The 17,297-nt window shown below is 45.0% G+C and overlaps 1 protein-coding gene across 3 annotated transcripts in view; it reads right to left on the bottom strand.

Moving 5' to 3' along the window:
• The window catches only part of MCC (MCC regulator of WNT signaling pathway), a 359,158-nt gene that overhangs the window by 75,491 nt on the left and 266,370 nt on the right, over positions 1-17,297 (bottom strand). For all 3 annotated transcript variants that reach the window (XM_038769406.1, XM_038769407.1, XM_038769408.1), the window contains 2 exons: positions 16,477-16,619; positions 7,854-7,996 (listed from right to left, as the gene is read on the bottom strand). In XM_038769406.1, the coding sequence (XP_038625334.1) occupies positions 7,854-7,996; positions 16,477-16,619 (286 nt within the window). The remainder of the gene's footprint in view (positions 1-7,853; positions 7,997-16,476; positions 16,620-17,297) is intronic.

Below are 17,297 nucleotides of genomic sequence, written 5' to 3'. Positions count from 1 at the left end.
CTGCTGTGTGACCTTGGGCAAGTCACAACATCTCTGTGCCTCAGTTACTTCATCTGTAAAATGGGGATTAAGGCTGTGAGCCCCACATGGGACATGAACTGTGTCCAACTAAACTCTATCTACCCCAACACTTAGTACAGCTTCTGGCACATAGTAAGCACTTGCAAAATACCATTAAAAAACATAACTAAACCCAAAGAAAACAAGACTGGTCTCATTCTCACATGGCCACTCTCATCTATCGGTCACTCAGGGACAATGGACACCAGTCCAGAGAAATCTTTAGGGAAAACACTGCAAACAGAATGCATCTATCAAAATCACACCCACTGTAGAAATTGTCTGTCTGACTGGAGGAACTCAGTCTCCAGACTTTCTTCCCAGCCTGGTGGATAGAGTGCAGGCCTGGGAGTCAGAAGGATCTGTGTTCTAAGCCTGGACTCCACCACTTGTCTGTTGTGTAACCTTAGGAAAGTCACTCTACTTCTCTGTGCCTCAGTTACCTCATCTGCAAAGTGGAGATTAATTCTGTTAGCCCTATGTGGGACATGGACTGTGTCTAACCTGTATCTACCCCAGCGCTTAGTAGAGTTGCCCAGCCCATAGTAAGCACTTAAATACCATAAAAAAACATGTTTCAACCCATTCTTCACCTATCTCCTAATAAGTGGACATTACCTTGGGCATGGCCTCTGCAGATGTAAAGCACGTTCTATACCTGCCTCCGACTCCTAGGCAGATGATGAGAACAGTCAGGATGGCTGGGCTCATCTGCACACAACTGACTTTGCTCTTTAGTACCTGCTGCCACTTGAGCATATTTACTTCCGGGTCAGTGTTAATGACAAAGTTGCTTAGAATGGGCAGATATTTCATGGGGTAGTGTTTTCTGCTGATCTGAACCACAATGAAGGTTCTGAAGTACTTGCATAAAGGAAAGAGAGAGAGAGAGTACGCACGCGCGTATGTGTGTGTGTGTGGTGGGCAAGATGGCAGGAATCAGAGTGCACCCATTAAATCTGCACTCTGGGCTGTATTTTTACAGCACTGCTCCACTTTGACTTCTCAGTCTGCGACTCTGGCCGAGGACATCAATTACAGTACTGGGGCTGGGACAAGTAGAAGTTAATCAGCTCAGACACAGTCCCTGTCAATCAATCAATCAATCAATCGTATTTATTGAGCGCTTACTGTGTGCAGAGCACTGTACTAAGCGCTTGGGAAGTACAAGCTGGCAACATGGGGCTTGCAGTCTAAGTGGTAGGGAAAACAAGTATTGAAGCCCCATTTTACAAATGAGGAAACTGACGCCCAGAAAAGTTAAGTGATTTGCTTAATGTCACACAGCAGGCAGGTGGCAGAGTTGAGATTTAGAGTCCAAAATCTCTGACTCCCAGACCCGTGCTCTTTCTACTAGGTAATGCTGCTTCAAAAATCTTTCCCCTTCCTATACTGAATTGACAGAATTCCCAAAATGAGCAGTTCCTCCAAATCCAGGACCATCTGGCAGGGAATATATTTACCAACTCTGTTGTACTGTACTCGCCCACTTGCTTAGTCACTGGTCTGCACACAGTAAGTGCTCAATAAATACCACTGATGATCTAACAATAATGAGCAATAATAATGGCATTTGTTAAGCACTATGTGACAAGCACTGTACGAAGCACTGGGGTAAGTACAAGACAATCAGGTTGAACACTGTAAAATTCCCATTTTACAGGTGAGGAAACTGAGGCACAGAGAAGCTAAGTGATTTTCCCAGGGTCAAAGTGACAGAGCCAAGATTAGAACCTAGGTCCTCTGACTCCCAGGTCCATGATCTTTCCTCTAGGCCACGCTGTTTCTCAATGTGTACCATCACATCCATTTCAGAGGTATTTCAGGGCCTGCAGTGATTTGAGGCATGAGTAGCAACACTCATCCATTTCCTGTTCAACTGAAGGAGCAACAGGGTAGACCTGGGATCCTTTCAAAAGAATGGCCACTGATAATATCTGAATAGCTGCTTAGGATCTAAGGAGAGGGACCATAACTAACTATTCAAAGCAGCTTCTAATGAATAAACTGGGAAAATGAGTGAAAATGCCTTCAAGAAAAAGCAGTAGAATTCCTTGATGATCTGAGGCTTAGTTCTTGTTTGTTTTTTTTAACTGAGTCTTTAATAACTTTATTTATCATTTACCAAATCCCAAAGATGCATTTTCTCCCCTGCTCAGGTCACAGGATAGGGAGGCAACTTGCAAGCCTCTCAAATCAATCCACTTGTAAACAGCCTCTTATTAATAGCTTTGCCTCACATGGGACATAAAAATATCACTTTTTCTAATCAACACTCTCCCAAGTGCTTAGTACAGTACTATGCCCACAGTAAGTGCTCAATATATAGCATTGATTATGTGATTGATTGACACTGACAGGTTATATTTCCACTACCCCCTTCTACTTAAATATTTTAAAAGTTGTTTCAGGATAGAGCCCTTTAACAAGAGAGAATATTATCTAGCCATTGTTTGAGCAGCCACTGAACAGAATTTATTTAATACATGCCATAACTTATTATATGGATAATGACCGATCCCTTGGCAAGAAAAACAGCATGAAGTAATTTAAAATGGAATTAGCGGAGCTGTGTTTTACAACTCTTGAGAAATCCCAGGTTCCAGAGATCTGTATGTTTCTTCCGAAGGTTGGGTCTATTTGGCAAATACCCCATTGTATTCACTCCTAGCTTGGTCTTTTTAAAGAACACACATCATACTTTTGGGTCATCTCTATTAGGAAAACCTCACTGGCATCTTATTTAAGATAATTAAGGCTACAGCTATTTCAGGCTTTTGACCCAGTTTGGGGAAGCAAAACTCAAGATTCATGTAGCCTGTTTAAGCCATAGAATGAATTCTTACAATAAGGAGCTAAAAGAACTTTCCTATGAACCCAGACAGTGAAGAAGGAAAGTAAAGCTTCTTAGTTTGCCTCCAGATACTGGTGTTGGTTGCTGCCGCTTTTTTTTTCTTTTCCTGGCTCAGAGTAAGAGGGGAATTTAATGGGGGGAGGAAATGAGTAGGCTATCCCTTTAGCGCTTTGATATTCAATCCACCACCAGCCCCATAGCACTTACGTACATTTCTTTTACTCTCCTATTTCCCTATCAGTAATTTATTTTAATGGCAGTCTCCCCCATCTAGTTTGTGAGCTCCTTGTACCAACTCTACTGCACTGTTCTCCCCAAAGCTCTCCACACAGTAAGCGCTCAATTAATGGAGAAGCAGCATGGCCTAGTGACAAGAGCACAGGCTTGGGAGTCAGAGGTAGTGGGTTCTAATCCCAGCTCTGCCACTTGTCTGCTGTGTGACTTTGGGCAAGTCACTTCACTGGGCCTCAGTTACCTCATCTGTAAAATGGGAATTTGAGACTGTGAGCCCCTCCTGCGACAAGGACTGTGCCCAACACGATTTACTTGTATACACCCCAGCACTTAGTACAGTGCCTGGCACATAGTAAGCACTTAAATACCATTATTATTATTAACACCATGGATTGATTGATTGGGACATGGAGGTACAACAGTTTACAACAAGCAACTTTGTAAGTGACTTCGTACCCTCTCACCCCAACTGTTTTGCCTTCTGTCCATAAGAGCCTTTAAGATTGAGGTAAATGTGGGTTCCCTTTGGGATCATGCTACTGCTATTGGGTTTACTGTGTCTAGCCAGGTTGCCTTTATCCTTCCCAGACATCTCTTTGGTAGCCCCAAATCCCTGAGGACACCGGAATATGCCTGCCTACTTGGAAAACACTCTAAGGAATAATGCTTTCAACTTCAAAGGCTTGGCCTTCCGGGAAGACCCAAAGGCTGGGCCCCACTGGTTGAAATTTAGCTCCCAAATAAAAACAAATTTGAAAGGGAGGAAAACAAAGGGCTTTCCTTGTCCCTGCCTGGCCTGCTAGGGTGCTGAGTTCCAATCACCTTCTAACAATGATGCTGCAGGCTGTAGACTCAGGTTACTATCTTGTCCATTTCCTTAAAAACCTTTTTGGCCTGAGGATAATGGATTTAAAACAAACTTGTGAGGCGCTGAGATCCTAGTCTTGATAGGGTCTCTGGGCTCCTCTGTGAATGATCCTGCATGAAAGTTGAAGCTAATGGGGTGGTTTCTTGTTTGTTGTCTAATCCAAATTTGTAAACATTTTCTTCAAGAAATTAAGGCTCACCAACAAACAGAATTCAGTAAAATTTAGCTTCAGAGAGTGAAAACATCTCATATTCAGGGGTGTGCCCCAAAAAGCAACTACTGACCTTGGTTGAGCTCCAATATCTTAAAACCTCAAGAATATAATTTACTAAGTAATCACCCCTCAAACCCAAGACACTGTGTTTAATTTCAACCCTGAAGAGGTCATTTTTCCAGAGAGATAAGCTCCAGAAAAATAAGGGTTTAATACCAACAGTCAAAAGAGGCCCACATCACTGAGAAATACACTGGATCAAAACAACTCATGAGACTGGCAAAATGCAGTGGACTAAGGATCTTTAAAATTTTGTTTCTACAAGAGACTATTTCAAGGATTGTTGCTCCACTGAATCCAGAGCAGCACACCAGCATGCCCTATCATACATTAGGCCAGTACGAAGTCACCAGGCTAGCTGTGGCTATCTCATATGTCCTAGGTATATCACACAAAATAATTAGGTACAAGTGTTTATTTAAAAATAACAACACACCCAAGTGTATATTGCAAAACTCCATCTGACTGCAGGTAACAGGCCACTAAGCAGAGTGCTTGTGTGACTGCACAGCATCATTGATGAACTTTATTTTGGGGCTAGCTCTGGAACACAAAGGCAAAAGTCTTGAAAACCTGAATGTGAGGTTGAAAGGTTTAGTTGGATTGCTCAGGCAGAGAGAGAGGGGCACAAGCAAAACCACCAGTGATGAGACAATTAAAAAGAATGAGTCTTTTCAGTTTTATTATTCCTCAGAGTCCTTGGTAACACATACCTCTCTCCACTTCTTGGTCAAAGTGAGAAAATAAAAGCAAACCAAGCAAAACACAAAAACAAAAAACCCTGCAGAGAAACGAAAATAAAGAACCCCAAACTCTGATTCTTACCTTGGCAACACCCTTTAAATTCTCTTTACAGCAGTTTAAGTAGGAGCGTATGGAGCACTTCCATTTGGGACCAGGTCTGAACCTGGGCTAATCACATCAAGCTTAAGATGTAAAGTGATAGAGGATAAACCCTTTTTTATTTTATAAAAATAAAACAGGAGTGAAGGATTTGCCATATTATTAGTTTGCCATTTGGGCAGTGATTACTGTACCCCAAGGTCGGTTTACTAAGGTTGCCATCTGGAGCTGAGGTATAAGGTCTGGGAAAAAGGAAAAGTGCTCTTGAATGAAATGATCAGGTCTAAATGGGGGAAAACACATAGGGCAGGAACATTTCCCAAGTCACCTCACCAGCGACTCACAGAAAATTCAGTGCTTGATATTTCAGAATTTCAAATACAGGCACCATAATGAAAAGGCTGCTTTTTAATGATTTCCTATAATGCTGCTTACAAATGACAGATTCGGCAGTCTATGCAAGCTCTCTTTCTCCCATTGAGGCAATTTGTTTAATTAGGAAATGACAGAGGATGAGATGGAGTGGGTGGAGAAGAGAAGGAGCAGGTACTAATTCCTAGCATTGAAATATGCAATGTATTTTAATCACGGGGACAAAGGATCCAGGGAAATCCTCCCTCGCCGCAGTTACTCCGGGAGCCAATGTAACAAGGGCAACAGCAACACAGAGGGATTTCCTCCTTTGGTTGGCACAAGCAGCCATCACTAGTCAAGCCAGTTTATTCACCCATTTGGGCTGAGTCCCATTATTCCTAACTCTGCAAGGTGTGCAAAGCAAAGCTACCTGTTTGTCTAACCACATAAATACAACTGTCTTGATTTAAAAATCAGAATGTTTAAAAAAAGCCAGCATGAAAGGAAAGAAATATGCCAGATCTCCCCTGTACCTCTAGGGCTGGGCAGGAATGAGAACAACTTGGTAAGGGGCTGAACATAGTTTCTGGAGCCCTTGGCAATGGTATTTATTTAATATCTATATTGTGGCTATTTAGTACTTGGGGGTGGGGTTTATAACAAGAGCTGTGTATGGGTCTACCCTTCACACACTGGTAGTCTAAGATGGGAAATGGACACTACCGCATAGGAAACGAACACAAACAGATGTCTAAAAACACAGGGAGAAGGTTACAGTAGGGTTTAATCAGGGAAAACAGGAGAAAAATGGGGTTTGAGTACAGTTCTGAAGGCAAAGGATATGGATTGGGAAAACAGAATGTGATGGGTATTCCAGGTCAAGCGGGGGACAGGATGGATGAGAGGGTATATGGTGGTGATGCTGATAACACCAATAGTATTTACTGAGTTCCTGTTAAGCACGAAACCCTGTTCTGGGTGCTTAGACCACAGATCCAGTTGGCTCTATCTGCAAAGGGTGTGAATGCCTGGAGCAGGATGTGTCCAGAGAGCGAAGCTAGGGGATGGCTTGCCCGGGACATGCACCCTTGGACGGATCAGCTGGCCACACCAGCCAGGCCCCACTCAGCCTGGAAAGGTAATTAATGGGGCAAGAGACCCAAGGGTGGGCAACAGTAAGGAGGGTAGAGCAAAACGCACGTGCCTGAAGTCCCTCTTGTCTCTCATCATACTATGCTGGCCTGTTGGCTCAGGATCATTTTACCTCAGCCTTTTGAGCCCTTCTTCATTGTTCTTCCAGCTCTCTGATCACACTCAGGAAGGATGGGACTCACTCTAGCTCTCTCCCTTGCCTAGTCCTGAGACCTCAGAGCAATTTCAGTATGAAAATGAGTTTGCCTTTCCTTGGACCTTGCCTGACAGAGGAGATGGGCAAGGGGAGAACTGCTCATTCCAACGGTCACCTCGTCAGGTTCCTGGTGTGAAGGATGGAAACCTGTCTTGGTGCCTTCAAAATGACACCGAGGAGATTCATCCCCCTCACCCCTCCCCCCGCACCAAACCTGGATGAGTGGAACAAGGTCACCCAGAGAAGATACAAAAATACGTATATGCTATCCATCTAAGAGTCAGGCCTGGCCCAGTTTGGGTCTCTGAGTCTAAATAAATCCTATTTCCAGAAGATGAAACCCTTGGCATCAGAATTTCCACGAGCTTCTGATTTCCCACCTAAAAGGACCTACAGTGACCTACATCCTTTGTTCCACTAGAATTTGCTCAGTAGGATTTGAGTTTAACAGGACAGAACTCTGTGGCTAAGAGATGTTTATATACACACCTCAATCAGGACTACTACTAGCAAATGGTCACAAGTACATCATTTTCCCGAGTTCCGATTTCAGGCCTCATGGCACAGGCCGGTTGTTTGTCACTCACTGGGTTCTTGCCAGTTGAGAGAGTCATCTCAATTTTTCCTTTTCCACCTCAGCAGCAACTTTCAGAGAACTCTTTCCTGTGAACGTTCCTTCTCCCACTGAAGATCCTAACATTCAAAATTTCTGCCTCAGAGAAAGAGACAACCAACGTTTCAAATTCACAGCCGATTGTTTCAATCACAACAGGCCGGAACATGGAGGTCCCTTGGACACTTGTCTTCTAGCCCGAGTGCCAAGGAAGGATCTAGAGCCTACATCCCCGGCGGGACAGAGGTGTGCCCGACACTCTAGATTTCATTTTGGAATATTTTCTCAGTTGTAGCCTGCCTGCTCCAGAGGCTACAGCTACGTATAGCTTTTCCGCAACGGGACGAGGGGCCATCTGGGAATGGTAGAGGAAGAGGAGGATGCCTTGCAAGTTCTGAGACTCACCCATGTCAGCAGTGACCATGGTGGACTGGTTCTCGGGGACCGACACCGAAGTCTGGTCCTGGTCCAGGCTGCGCGAGTCTTCGTTGACCTCATGCTGACTCTGGCTGAGCTCTGACCGCAGCTCTGAGTACTCATCTTCCTCTCTAGGGAGAGCCACAAACAATCAATCACCACAAATGGGGATGCAGGGAAATCTCTCGAGGAAACAAATCCTCTCCTGCAGCTGTTCCTGCCTCGAAAGGACCAGAGGCAGGGGCATTGAGGGGACCCAGACAGTGCATGACGTCCTCCCCGAAGCCCTTAATCACACGGCCAACAATTCCTTCTCCAGCAAATGAATGGACATTGGCCCAAAGGGCTCTCTGGGCAAGTAAAGACTGCCAGATCCATGGCTATATTCATGGACCGGCAGACACCCACACTCCCTCACCAGATCTATGCATAGACTGGAAAAGGGTGAGATTTGTCCATTAAGGTGCTGATCGCAACCAGAAACATTTCCCCTTTTTGAAGAAGCTGTTATTTTCAAAGGCATCCAAACCAGGAAAGGCTGCCCCGACATGTTAGTTAGTGCCTGTGCATTAAAAGGATGGGCACATGGTTGAGAGCAGGTGTGTGCACACATCCCCAATTTTCCTTGCTGGCAGGACTTCTCTTGGAAGAGAAAGGCAGGGAATAATTTGACTAAGGAGATAACCAACTGCTGGAGCCCCCGGAAATCAGCATCTCCCATCTCGGGTGTTTTCTCTCACTTGCTCTGCAAATGCAAGCCTGGCTGGATCTTCTTGGATTTACATCTTCTGGGCAATCCCAAGAAATGTCCCACCATCACTCACAAAGGATGTCAGAGAAAAACAAGGAGAGGGGAAATGGAAAACAATGAAAGAAGAGCAAAAACTCTTCAGTTGGATGCACATTTTTGCAGCCATGCTTCCAGCAGTTTCACTTCTAAATTTATCCACAGCTCCAACCCAACACCTAGCAACCTTGTCCTGTCCTGCACGATGCTTGTCCAAAAACCAAGATTTCTTAGAAATTCAGGACTGAGAACAGAAGGGCAGGCCTAAGGAATCGTTCCCACCTCCAGTACACAGATGTAACAGTGGCAAAATTAAACCCCCTGGAAGTGAAAAAGTGAGGGCCAAAGGAGAATACTATTGAGGGTTTAATCAAAGGAACCCCAAAAGGGGTAGTGAGTGAGATCAGTTCAACCCTAGGGGAATAGGGATTTGGTGGAGAGAAAAAGCCCAAGGTTGTTAGGAAAGCTGAAGGATGAGAGAGAAAGAGAAAGAACGAGCAAGGCTGGGATAGCAGTGGGGGTGGTTGGTCGATGACTAGAAGGGCTGGGACAGTAATTCCTCAGCTGGAAACTCCCCACCCTGGTGAGGAAGGGTGGTAGGGAGAAGCCAAAGCTGTCAGGATGGTGTGAATTGTCAAATCCCCTTGCCAGGAAGAGAGGGTTGGGTGGGCTAGGGAAGGGGATGTCAAATCAAGAATTAAAAATCAGGAGGAAAATTGATTTCCTGCTTCTGTTTTCTACAAAGAAGCGTGCCATATAGCAAGGCACGTGGACTGTGCTTTGGTGGGGGTGTAGCTGTCTGCCCCACACCCATAAGGGTCACTAACAAGGAAATTCAAGAGCTTGCACCAGACATCTGGGCGATTGGAATGCTCAACCTTTGGGGTGGCATGGCGTATGTGCCACAGGGCAAGCACTCCAGATCGCACCAGTGCATGGACAATCACAAGATAGGGGCATGGTGGTACCCGGCATTTCCATATCTGGTGAAAGCATATAAGAACCTGGGTGGACCTGGTGACCAGCCCGAGTTAGGACAGAAAACTCAGGAAGTCGGTAACTGTCAGAGCCAAGAGTACTGAACTGTTGTAATAGGCTTACCCCAAGGTATGGAAGGAATGGATATAGGAGCTTGGGGCTATATCTGACTAAATGCTAGCTACAGGGAACTAAATTGAAGCGCATGTCCGATTGTGTGTCTACTCTGACTGGTATCTGCGACCAATAAACCCTTATCCATTGTGCCACCTGGGGTCACTCGTTCATTCTTGACTCGGAATCCAAAACGAACTAGGCCCCAGTTCTTCCCTTTTTGAGGCTGGCCAGTGACAGGGGGGAAAGAAGATATTCTTATTCTAGCCCCCACTAACTGAAAAACTCTTGCACTAGTCCAAGGTTTTAGCCACTCCTGAGGGAGGGAAATGCAAGTCAACAGGTGAAAATTAAGATTGAGATAAAAGCTAAAAAGTGTTGGGGTCTTGACAGAGTAGGTGTGAGCACCAAGCCACAAACTGCATGAATCAAAAGGCACAGAAATATGGGTTAATGTTTTATGAACGAGTTAATGATTAGGTACCACTAAAACTAACAATAATTAGCTTCAGGCAAAAAACAATTGAAAAGTGAGCTAAGAGTTGCTTTTTTGGTCCAAGGGGTAATTGTTCATTCACACCCCAATCTCCTTTGCAATCAACACTTTTCCAAATCTCAATTACCTACAGGACCAGACAGAGGCTGGGTTCATCAAAAAGAAAATCCCTGGGCTGCATAGGCAATCTAACCAGCCACTGCTCTGCTTGAACAGTACACCTTTCACAGCTAGAAAACCAGCAGTGCATGGCCCTCTTTCTGGTTTAAGTACCCATTTAGACCTGGCCTGACAGGTTTCACAATTTCTTGCCAAAAGGCCAATTCTGGGATTTGCTGCCTGCCGATTATCCTGATAGATTATCGGTGTGCACTTTTATGAAAATAATACGGAGATGGTCCAGAAAAGAGCAGCAAAAAATGATGGAGGAGATGGAAAACCGGTCCTAAAAATAAAGGAGAAGGGAATTGGGGTTGATTTCCCTGGAAAGTGATGGTTAATGGATAGCAATAACAACCTTCGATTGTGCAAAAGATTCTTATGAAGAGGAGTCTTGTCCTTTTTCATGTCTGAAGAGAAACAAATGAGGAAAAATGGGCTTAAACTTTAGTGAGAAAATTCGCTCACACTTCCTGTCAGGGTGGTTAAACACCAAATAGCCTTAAAAAGAAAGGACCTGAATCACTCAAGGAAAGCAAGCCAGATACAAGGAAAAGAAATATTCACTCAGGCCACTAAGGTAACTCTACAGGCAGGGGTTGTTGGAGGCGAAATGGCAGGGGGGGGAGGGTTGTGGGAGAAAAAAGGGGGAAGAGGAGGGAGGAAGATGCACTTAAAACACTTTCCTTAGTTTTTTATCTCCTATCCTCTTTTGCCTTTAATCCAACTACACTACACCCACCACTTTGCTCAACTGCCGAGCACTGGGGAGAGGAGTGCTCCTGCTTTTTATAGGTGTTGTTCAACACCTATAGAAAGATGAGGGACCACAGCAAGTGAATGAGAAATATGAAGAGAATCCAGGAGATTCAAGGCTAACCATTTTCTCTGCCCTGCAGAAGGATGGACTTCTGGCACAGACCACTTTGCCTGGAGGATGCTGAATTTTTATGTATGAAAATTGTCTCATGCCTATTCCTATGCCTAGGACACTTCCTCCCATTTCAAAGCATTCCCCTTTTGGTTGCCTCCTCCTACTCTCTATTTACCCTTTCAAAGGTCTGTATAGGTTTCTGACATCAAGAACACAACTTGTCAAGAGGGAACTCCAAACCTTGGCTGAGATCTGTCCAAATTAAAATAGGAAAATGCCACACTATGAGGAAGATTGTAAGCTCCTTGAGGGCAGGCATCAGGTACGATCTTCCAAACTCCTGGTAGTACTCTGTATACAGTAGGTGCTCTATACTTTTGTTGATGATAATGATATAATGATGACAATGAGCACATAGGATACTCTGAAACAGATGTCCTCTCAGAGGCCTGAAAGAGTTGATAATACAGTCCAAAGCACTTAACTTCACAAGGAATAAATGGGTTCATTTTGTATATATTCTAAACATGAATTTGCATCTTTGTAGTATATGTTGATGCAAGCATAATATACGCTATGGGTGTGGCATATACAGCTGATGGTTCTTCATACTTGAAGACAATCAATGCTGAAATTTATTTCTGGGTTAGATTATGGCTGAAAACACCCATGTGGAGCTGACAATCCTAATCTTCCCTCCCTCACAGCCCCCCTGCCAAAAAAGATTGCCTCTTGTAAGACATGTTTGCTGTTAAGAGTCTGGCACGATTTGCATTTTTGCCTCTTTCATCATCCTTGAGAAGCTTCTGCTCAAAGAGAGCTGCTCCTTTCTTGATTGTAGTGTGCCAGGCCAATCTACCTGCTGGAGCTTTCCCAATTTCAGCTGTGATTTGTCTGGGGCTGAGCTTCACTTCGTCCTTAGGTTATGCTACTGTCATGCACTCGCCACTCACACATCAACCGGCAGAACTGTGTTGAGGGAAGCACAGCTTCATTGCCAGGAGACTCACTTTGTACTAAGATTTAGTCGCCTGTGATCCTGTCTTGCCATAGGATGTTGGGTGAGTATGGCCCACAGGTGGCACTGATGGAATAGTTCAAGAATCTTGCAGATGTGGTGTCTGTGTCAAGGCCAGGCCTCACAACCAATCACATAGATAGTCAGAAGGCCTTACAGCTCTCTAGACCTTCAGTTTCATCATGCCATATTTATATAGCTGTCCTTCATTTTTTGACAAGGACGCTATTAATGATGAGGTCCTATCCATGCATGTGGCTGCGGCTGAAAAGATACAGGGCTTTGGGAAGTTTTGCATAGCTCCTTGAACACTCGAGCAACTACAAGTGATTGGGACCTGTCACAAATGGAATAGCTCATGAGAGACAGCGAGACAGACACGAAGGGCAGAACAAATTTAGCAGGTTGGGAGACTCGATGAGGGCTGGGACAGGAAGAGGATGGGCTAGAACCACAAAAAGGCTGCACTTGGATTTGCACCCTTTATTCACCCCTCCTTTAGCCCCACAGCACAAATATATATCCAAATTTATCTGTTGATAGTAATGTCTGTCTTCCCCTCTAGACTGTAAGCTCACTGGGCAAGGAACGTGTTTGCCAACTCCCCTCTCCCAAGCACTTAGTACAGTGCTCTGCTCATAGTAAGTGCTAAAATACAACCGATTGATTAAAAAGGCACATCCTTCTCAGAAATAGTGTGGGACTTGAACCGCCTGCATTAACTGTACCTCCTTTCCTACCCACTGAACCAGTCTGTCAAGCACCTAACCCTGATCATCTTTGTTGACTGACAATAATCCACAAACCTTTTTCCAGGTAATTCTGAGACAAGGACAATCCTGCCCTGAAGGTGTTAACTGTTATCTGCCCTCCTACTTATTCTCCTAAAGTAATGAAGGCAAAGAGCTTTGGGATCAATGATAAAATGCACTATTGTAGAAGAGCAAGTATTCCTCTTCTCCTTTTTAATACTCCTCTTTACAAGGCCCCCGTCTCTTTTTCTCCTCTTTAAATCTTCTTGTTGTTTGGGCAACCCCAAAAGCAATCAGGAAGTCCCAGTTTGCCTTTCTGAGGGATTTTCCCTCTCCAGTTCCTTCAAAGACTCCTAAGCAGAGGTCATGTGACAAGTGAGATCTCAGTCCCTTTTCTTTCAGTCACTTGTCATGTGACAAGTGAGATCTCAGTCCCTTTTCTTGCCTCATTTCCTAGTGGCCCAAAGAACTTTAACTGGTTTGATCATTTGTTGGAATCTAAGGCCAACAGAAATTTGTGAAATGCTGTTCCACATAATTGCAAACATACATTCCACATGGCCCAGTCACCACCAGTGTTGTGAGCCCTGGAACTCTGAAGAGTGGTTCTAACTCTGGGATCAACTCATGGCCCAACCTGGGACAAGTCTCTGTTTCTCCCTGGGTCTTTGGTTTCCCCCATCTGTGAGATGGGGTTAAAAACAGCTGCCACCTGGAGACATTATGAAGTAGTTTGGGAATCAAGTGAAAGACACACTCTGGTTGATCCTCCTCAGGCTTGTGCTGGGGCATTTCACTATCCACTTGCTGAGCCATGGAATTTGGCCTCTGCGGGGAGGGGGCACATCTTCAAAACACGGAGCCCTGGTTCCCCTGGAGATGTTCACTAGATGGCAGAAGTAGCAGGGTTCATTTCAAAGGGACAAGGTATATCCAGGATTGACAATAAAAATGGAAGAATGTATTAGCCGAAACTTCTTTGGGCGAGGTTGCAAAATGATAGTTAACTGGCAGAGGCCTTCCAGCCCTGCCATCACCTCAATCTGGCCTACTAAAATTTTGATCCCGGTACATTTACGTTGAGAGGAATAAAATTGACAGAATTGGGCTTGGGAACACTAATATACTGCATCAAGGCCACAGCAGTTCTTAAACTGTTTGGAAATGGATTTTTTAAGAAATGCTTTCAGTAACAACAACAACAAAAAAAAACCCTCAATGAAATAAAATTATCTTTCAATTTCAACCAGGCTTCCCCTCAACAACTAGAAACTGACATTTTAGGGCCTCTCCCCTCTCACCTTCCCAAAATAACATGCTGAATTGCTCCTTCTATTGTTTCAAATCTCTTATGCTGATGAGAGAAAGACAGCCAAACTCATGCTAAATCTCTTTGGGCACCGCTCTCCTTCCAAGCAAATTTCAAATCAGCTGCACTCTCACTAGTTTCCCCCTTTCGTGGGTGAGAATGTCTTCCTCAGCCAGCCGGCCGTACGTCCATTAGAACCTAGTCAAGGCGATGAGAATGACTGTCTGTTTGAACCTCTAACAACTGAAATGAGAATCTGGTGCACAGTCAAGTGCTAAGAATGTGCTGGCCCAGGCTCGAGGGTGTGGGTCAGGTCTGGAGAGAACCCAGGGGTCCTGTTCACTCTATGCCGTGTTAGGTCCCTGGAGGCTGGAGTGGCTCTGGAGTTGAGCTTCAGGGGCCCTGGGCCTCCCTGGGGTCCAGTGGACTAGGATTGACCTTGCCTGCCTCATAACCTCCCAGACCCCCACCCCCAACCACAGTGTGGATTCCAAGTAGGGAGATGGGGCCTGAGAAATTTCTCCAGGGCATCCTTCCTGTGGCAGGCCTGGGGTACTCAAACAGCAGATGCTTCATGGGAGCCAGATGAACCGTACACTTCATCTCTGGGAAACTCCTTGCGGCAATGCTTGGCTGGTGCAACCTCGGAAAGTCCCTTTAAACGCAGAACATCAATGAAAATTCAATCCTTTTCCCTGCTGGGAGGCTCTCAAAGCTGAGAAGCACACTGTGTAGGGCACACTGTGTAGAAGCACACTGTGTAGGGGTTTCAACATTACACACAATTCAAGCCCTCAGAAACTGGCTCTGTCAGGTGACACACAGTCTCATCTTCTGCAACTTCCTGAACTCGCCTGCCCTCCCCTTCCGAAAGGTTTAGAAAAGCCATCTTTTCTAATGAGTTCTGTCAGGCCCTCTTAAATATGCTGAAATCATCTGTTTAGACTGAAAACCCAGTTCTGCTCTTGCCGTGCTAACTGGAAATCACTTTCAAGGCATGGGAACTATTCAAAGTCTAAAGTGGAACCTAAAATGTTTTGTGGGATGCAGGTTTCTTTTGACTGACTCCATAAATTTTCTAGGGGGTGAAAGGAAACACTAAGAGTAGTGCTGATCAGCAGATCTACCATTATTGAGAAATACTGGCATAGTCTACCGATTCCCTGTCACGCTCAAGTGCCAGTGATGGAGCACAAAAAAAAAAAAGTTAGGTGAGATGGAATAGAGAGGGAAGCTATACAATGATTTTATCTGTAATCCCAGACCAAATCAGACTTTCAAGCAAGGAAAATCAAATATCTCCACAGACAGACCCTCAGCTAAGAAGCCACTTCTATGTATTGAGGTGCCAACTCTTCGCTTTCCCCAGGGTTGTTCCCTGAGTGCTGCCAAGACGATAAGAATTTTCATCTGTAGCTCAATAAGCTGAGCTATTTAAAGTAGACGTTCTAGTCAATCCCTCCACTGGCTGACAGTAACTGGCATTAACTGGTTTGTCTCTGTATTGGACTTAAAGGACAGATGATAAGGATCAAAGGAGAAATGGTGTTTTGGAGATCATATCATCAATCACTCATTTAAAAAAGAAAAACAGCAGATACTTAACCACTAAGGGGAAGTAGAAATAGCCTTAGTGATTTTTTTTTTTTTAAAAAGGTCATGAATCCTGGATTCCAGTCTCTCCTCGGCCTGACTCCTGAATTAAGACAAGTCTCTGAACCTTTTCACACATCACCTTCTTCAGTTCGAGCAAACCACCACCTCCCTTGAGCTAGCATGTTGGTACAACCATGGTGAGAAGTGACAGTGGGGGAAAGAGGTGAAAGGCGCTGGATAAGCATAAAAGCATAATTCGATTCAAACAAAGCTGCCCTCACAATGGCCAGCCAAAAGCTGCCCTGGCAATCTCTCACAAAATTCCCCAGGGCGTGAGCTTATTTGGCTAAAACAGAACTGAAGGCCGCCAGGACTGTTCCAGATAGAGAAAATAGGTCACAGCTTGAACTGCCCCAGCAGGACCAGAGTGGCATCTGCTTAGGACCGCAGCAGTTAGGACCCCACTGTCTCAAAGGCCAACTGCCTCAGCAGAGCTGACCGGAGAAAAGCCTCTGGATGAAGCCGCACCTGATCGTGGTCCCCTGCAGCCGATCGATCTTCTTGTTGAGTTCTGCGATGATGCTGTGGAGCTCGGTGATCCGCTCCTCGTAGCGCAGGGTCGTCCGCTCCTGGATGTCCTCGTGCTCTCTCATGAGGTGGGATTGCTCACACTGGGTCAGGGGAAAAGCAGTACAAAAGCACTGGGGTGAGTCTGCTGGTTGGTCATGTGGAGACCACATACCCGGGCGAGTGATCACAAGCTGTAGCCCTGCCCCACCCCAAACACCAAACTCCCAAACATGCCAAATCACAAAAATTGGAAGGGACCTACAGAGATCATTTGGTCCAGTCCCCTGATTCCAGGCAGGTGAATAACTAAAACCATGCAGGGCAGAATAGGAGTCTATTCTTTTCCTCCACCAAGGAAGATTCCCCAGTGGGCTGCGGTAGCCTTTTTCAGGGGGTTTGACAAGTGTCTTCAAGTCCCCATTGCACTGTGCTACTGGGAAGATGCTCCCTGTCTTCCCCTCAATAGTGAGAATGTATCGAAGGTCAAGAAGGTCCCACTGAGAGCAGTGATAAGCCTGAGAGCGGTTCCTGCCCAGCTTGGATGAGCTTGTCATTGTGCTTCAGTTGTGGTTTGGTTTTTTGGTAATGGTATTTGTTAATGGCTTACTATGTGCCAAGCATTGTACTAAGTACTGGGGTAGATACAAGCTCATCAAGTTGGACACCATTCACAGCCCAAGTGTACTGCTGAATTCACCCTCTTATTTTCCCTTGTGTCGGTCTTCTCCCGTTTTAGATTGGGAACCCCCTTATTTGTCTATTTATCCTGCCATCCTCCT

The sequence above is a fragment of the Tachyglossus aculeatus genome, chromosome X4 (genome assembly GCF_015852505.1).
Source record: "Tachyglossus aculeatus isolate mTacAcu1 chromosome X4, mTacAcu1.pri, whole genome shotgun sequence".
NCBI classification, from domain to species: domain Eukaryota; kingdom Metazoa; phylum Chordata; class Mammalia; order Monotremata; family Tachyglossidae; genus Tachyglossus; species Tachyglossus aculeatus.
This window is presented reverse-complemented; position numbering and strand designations above follow the sequence as displayed.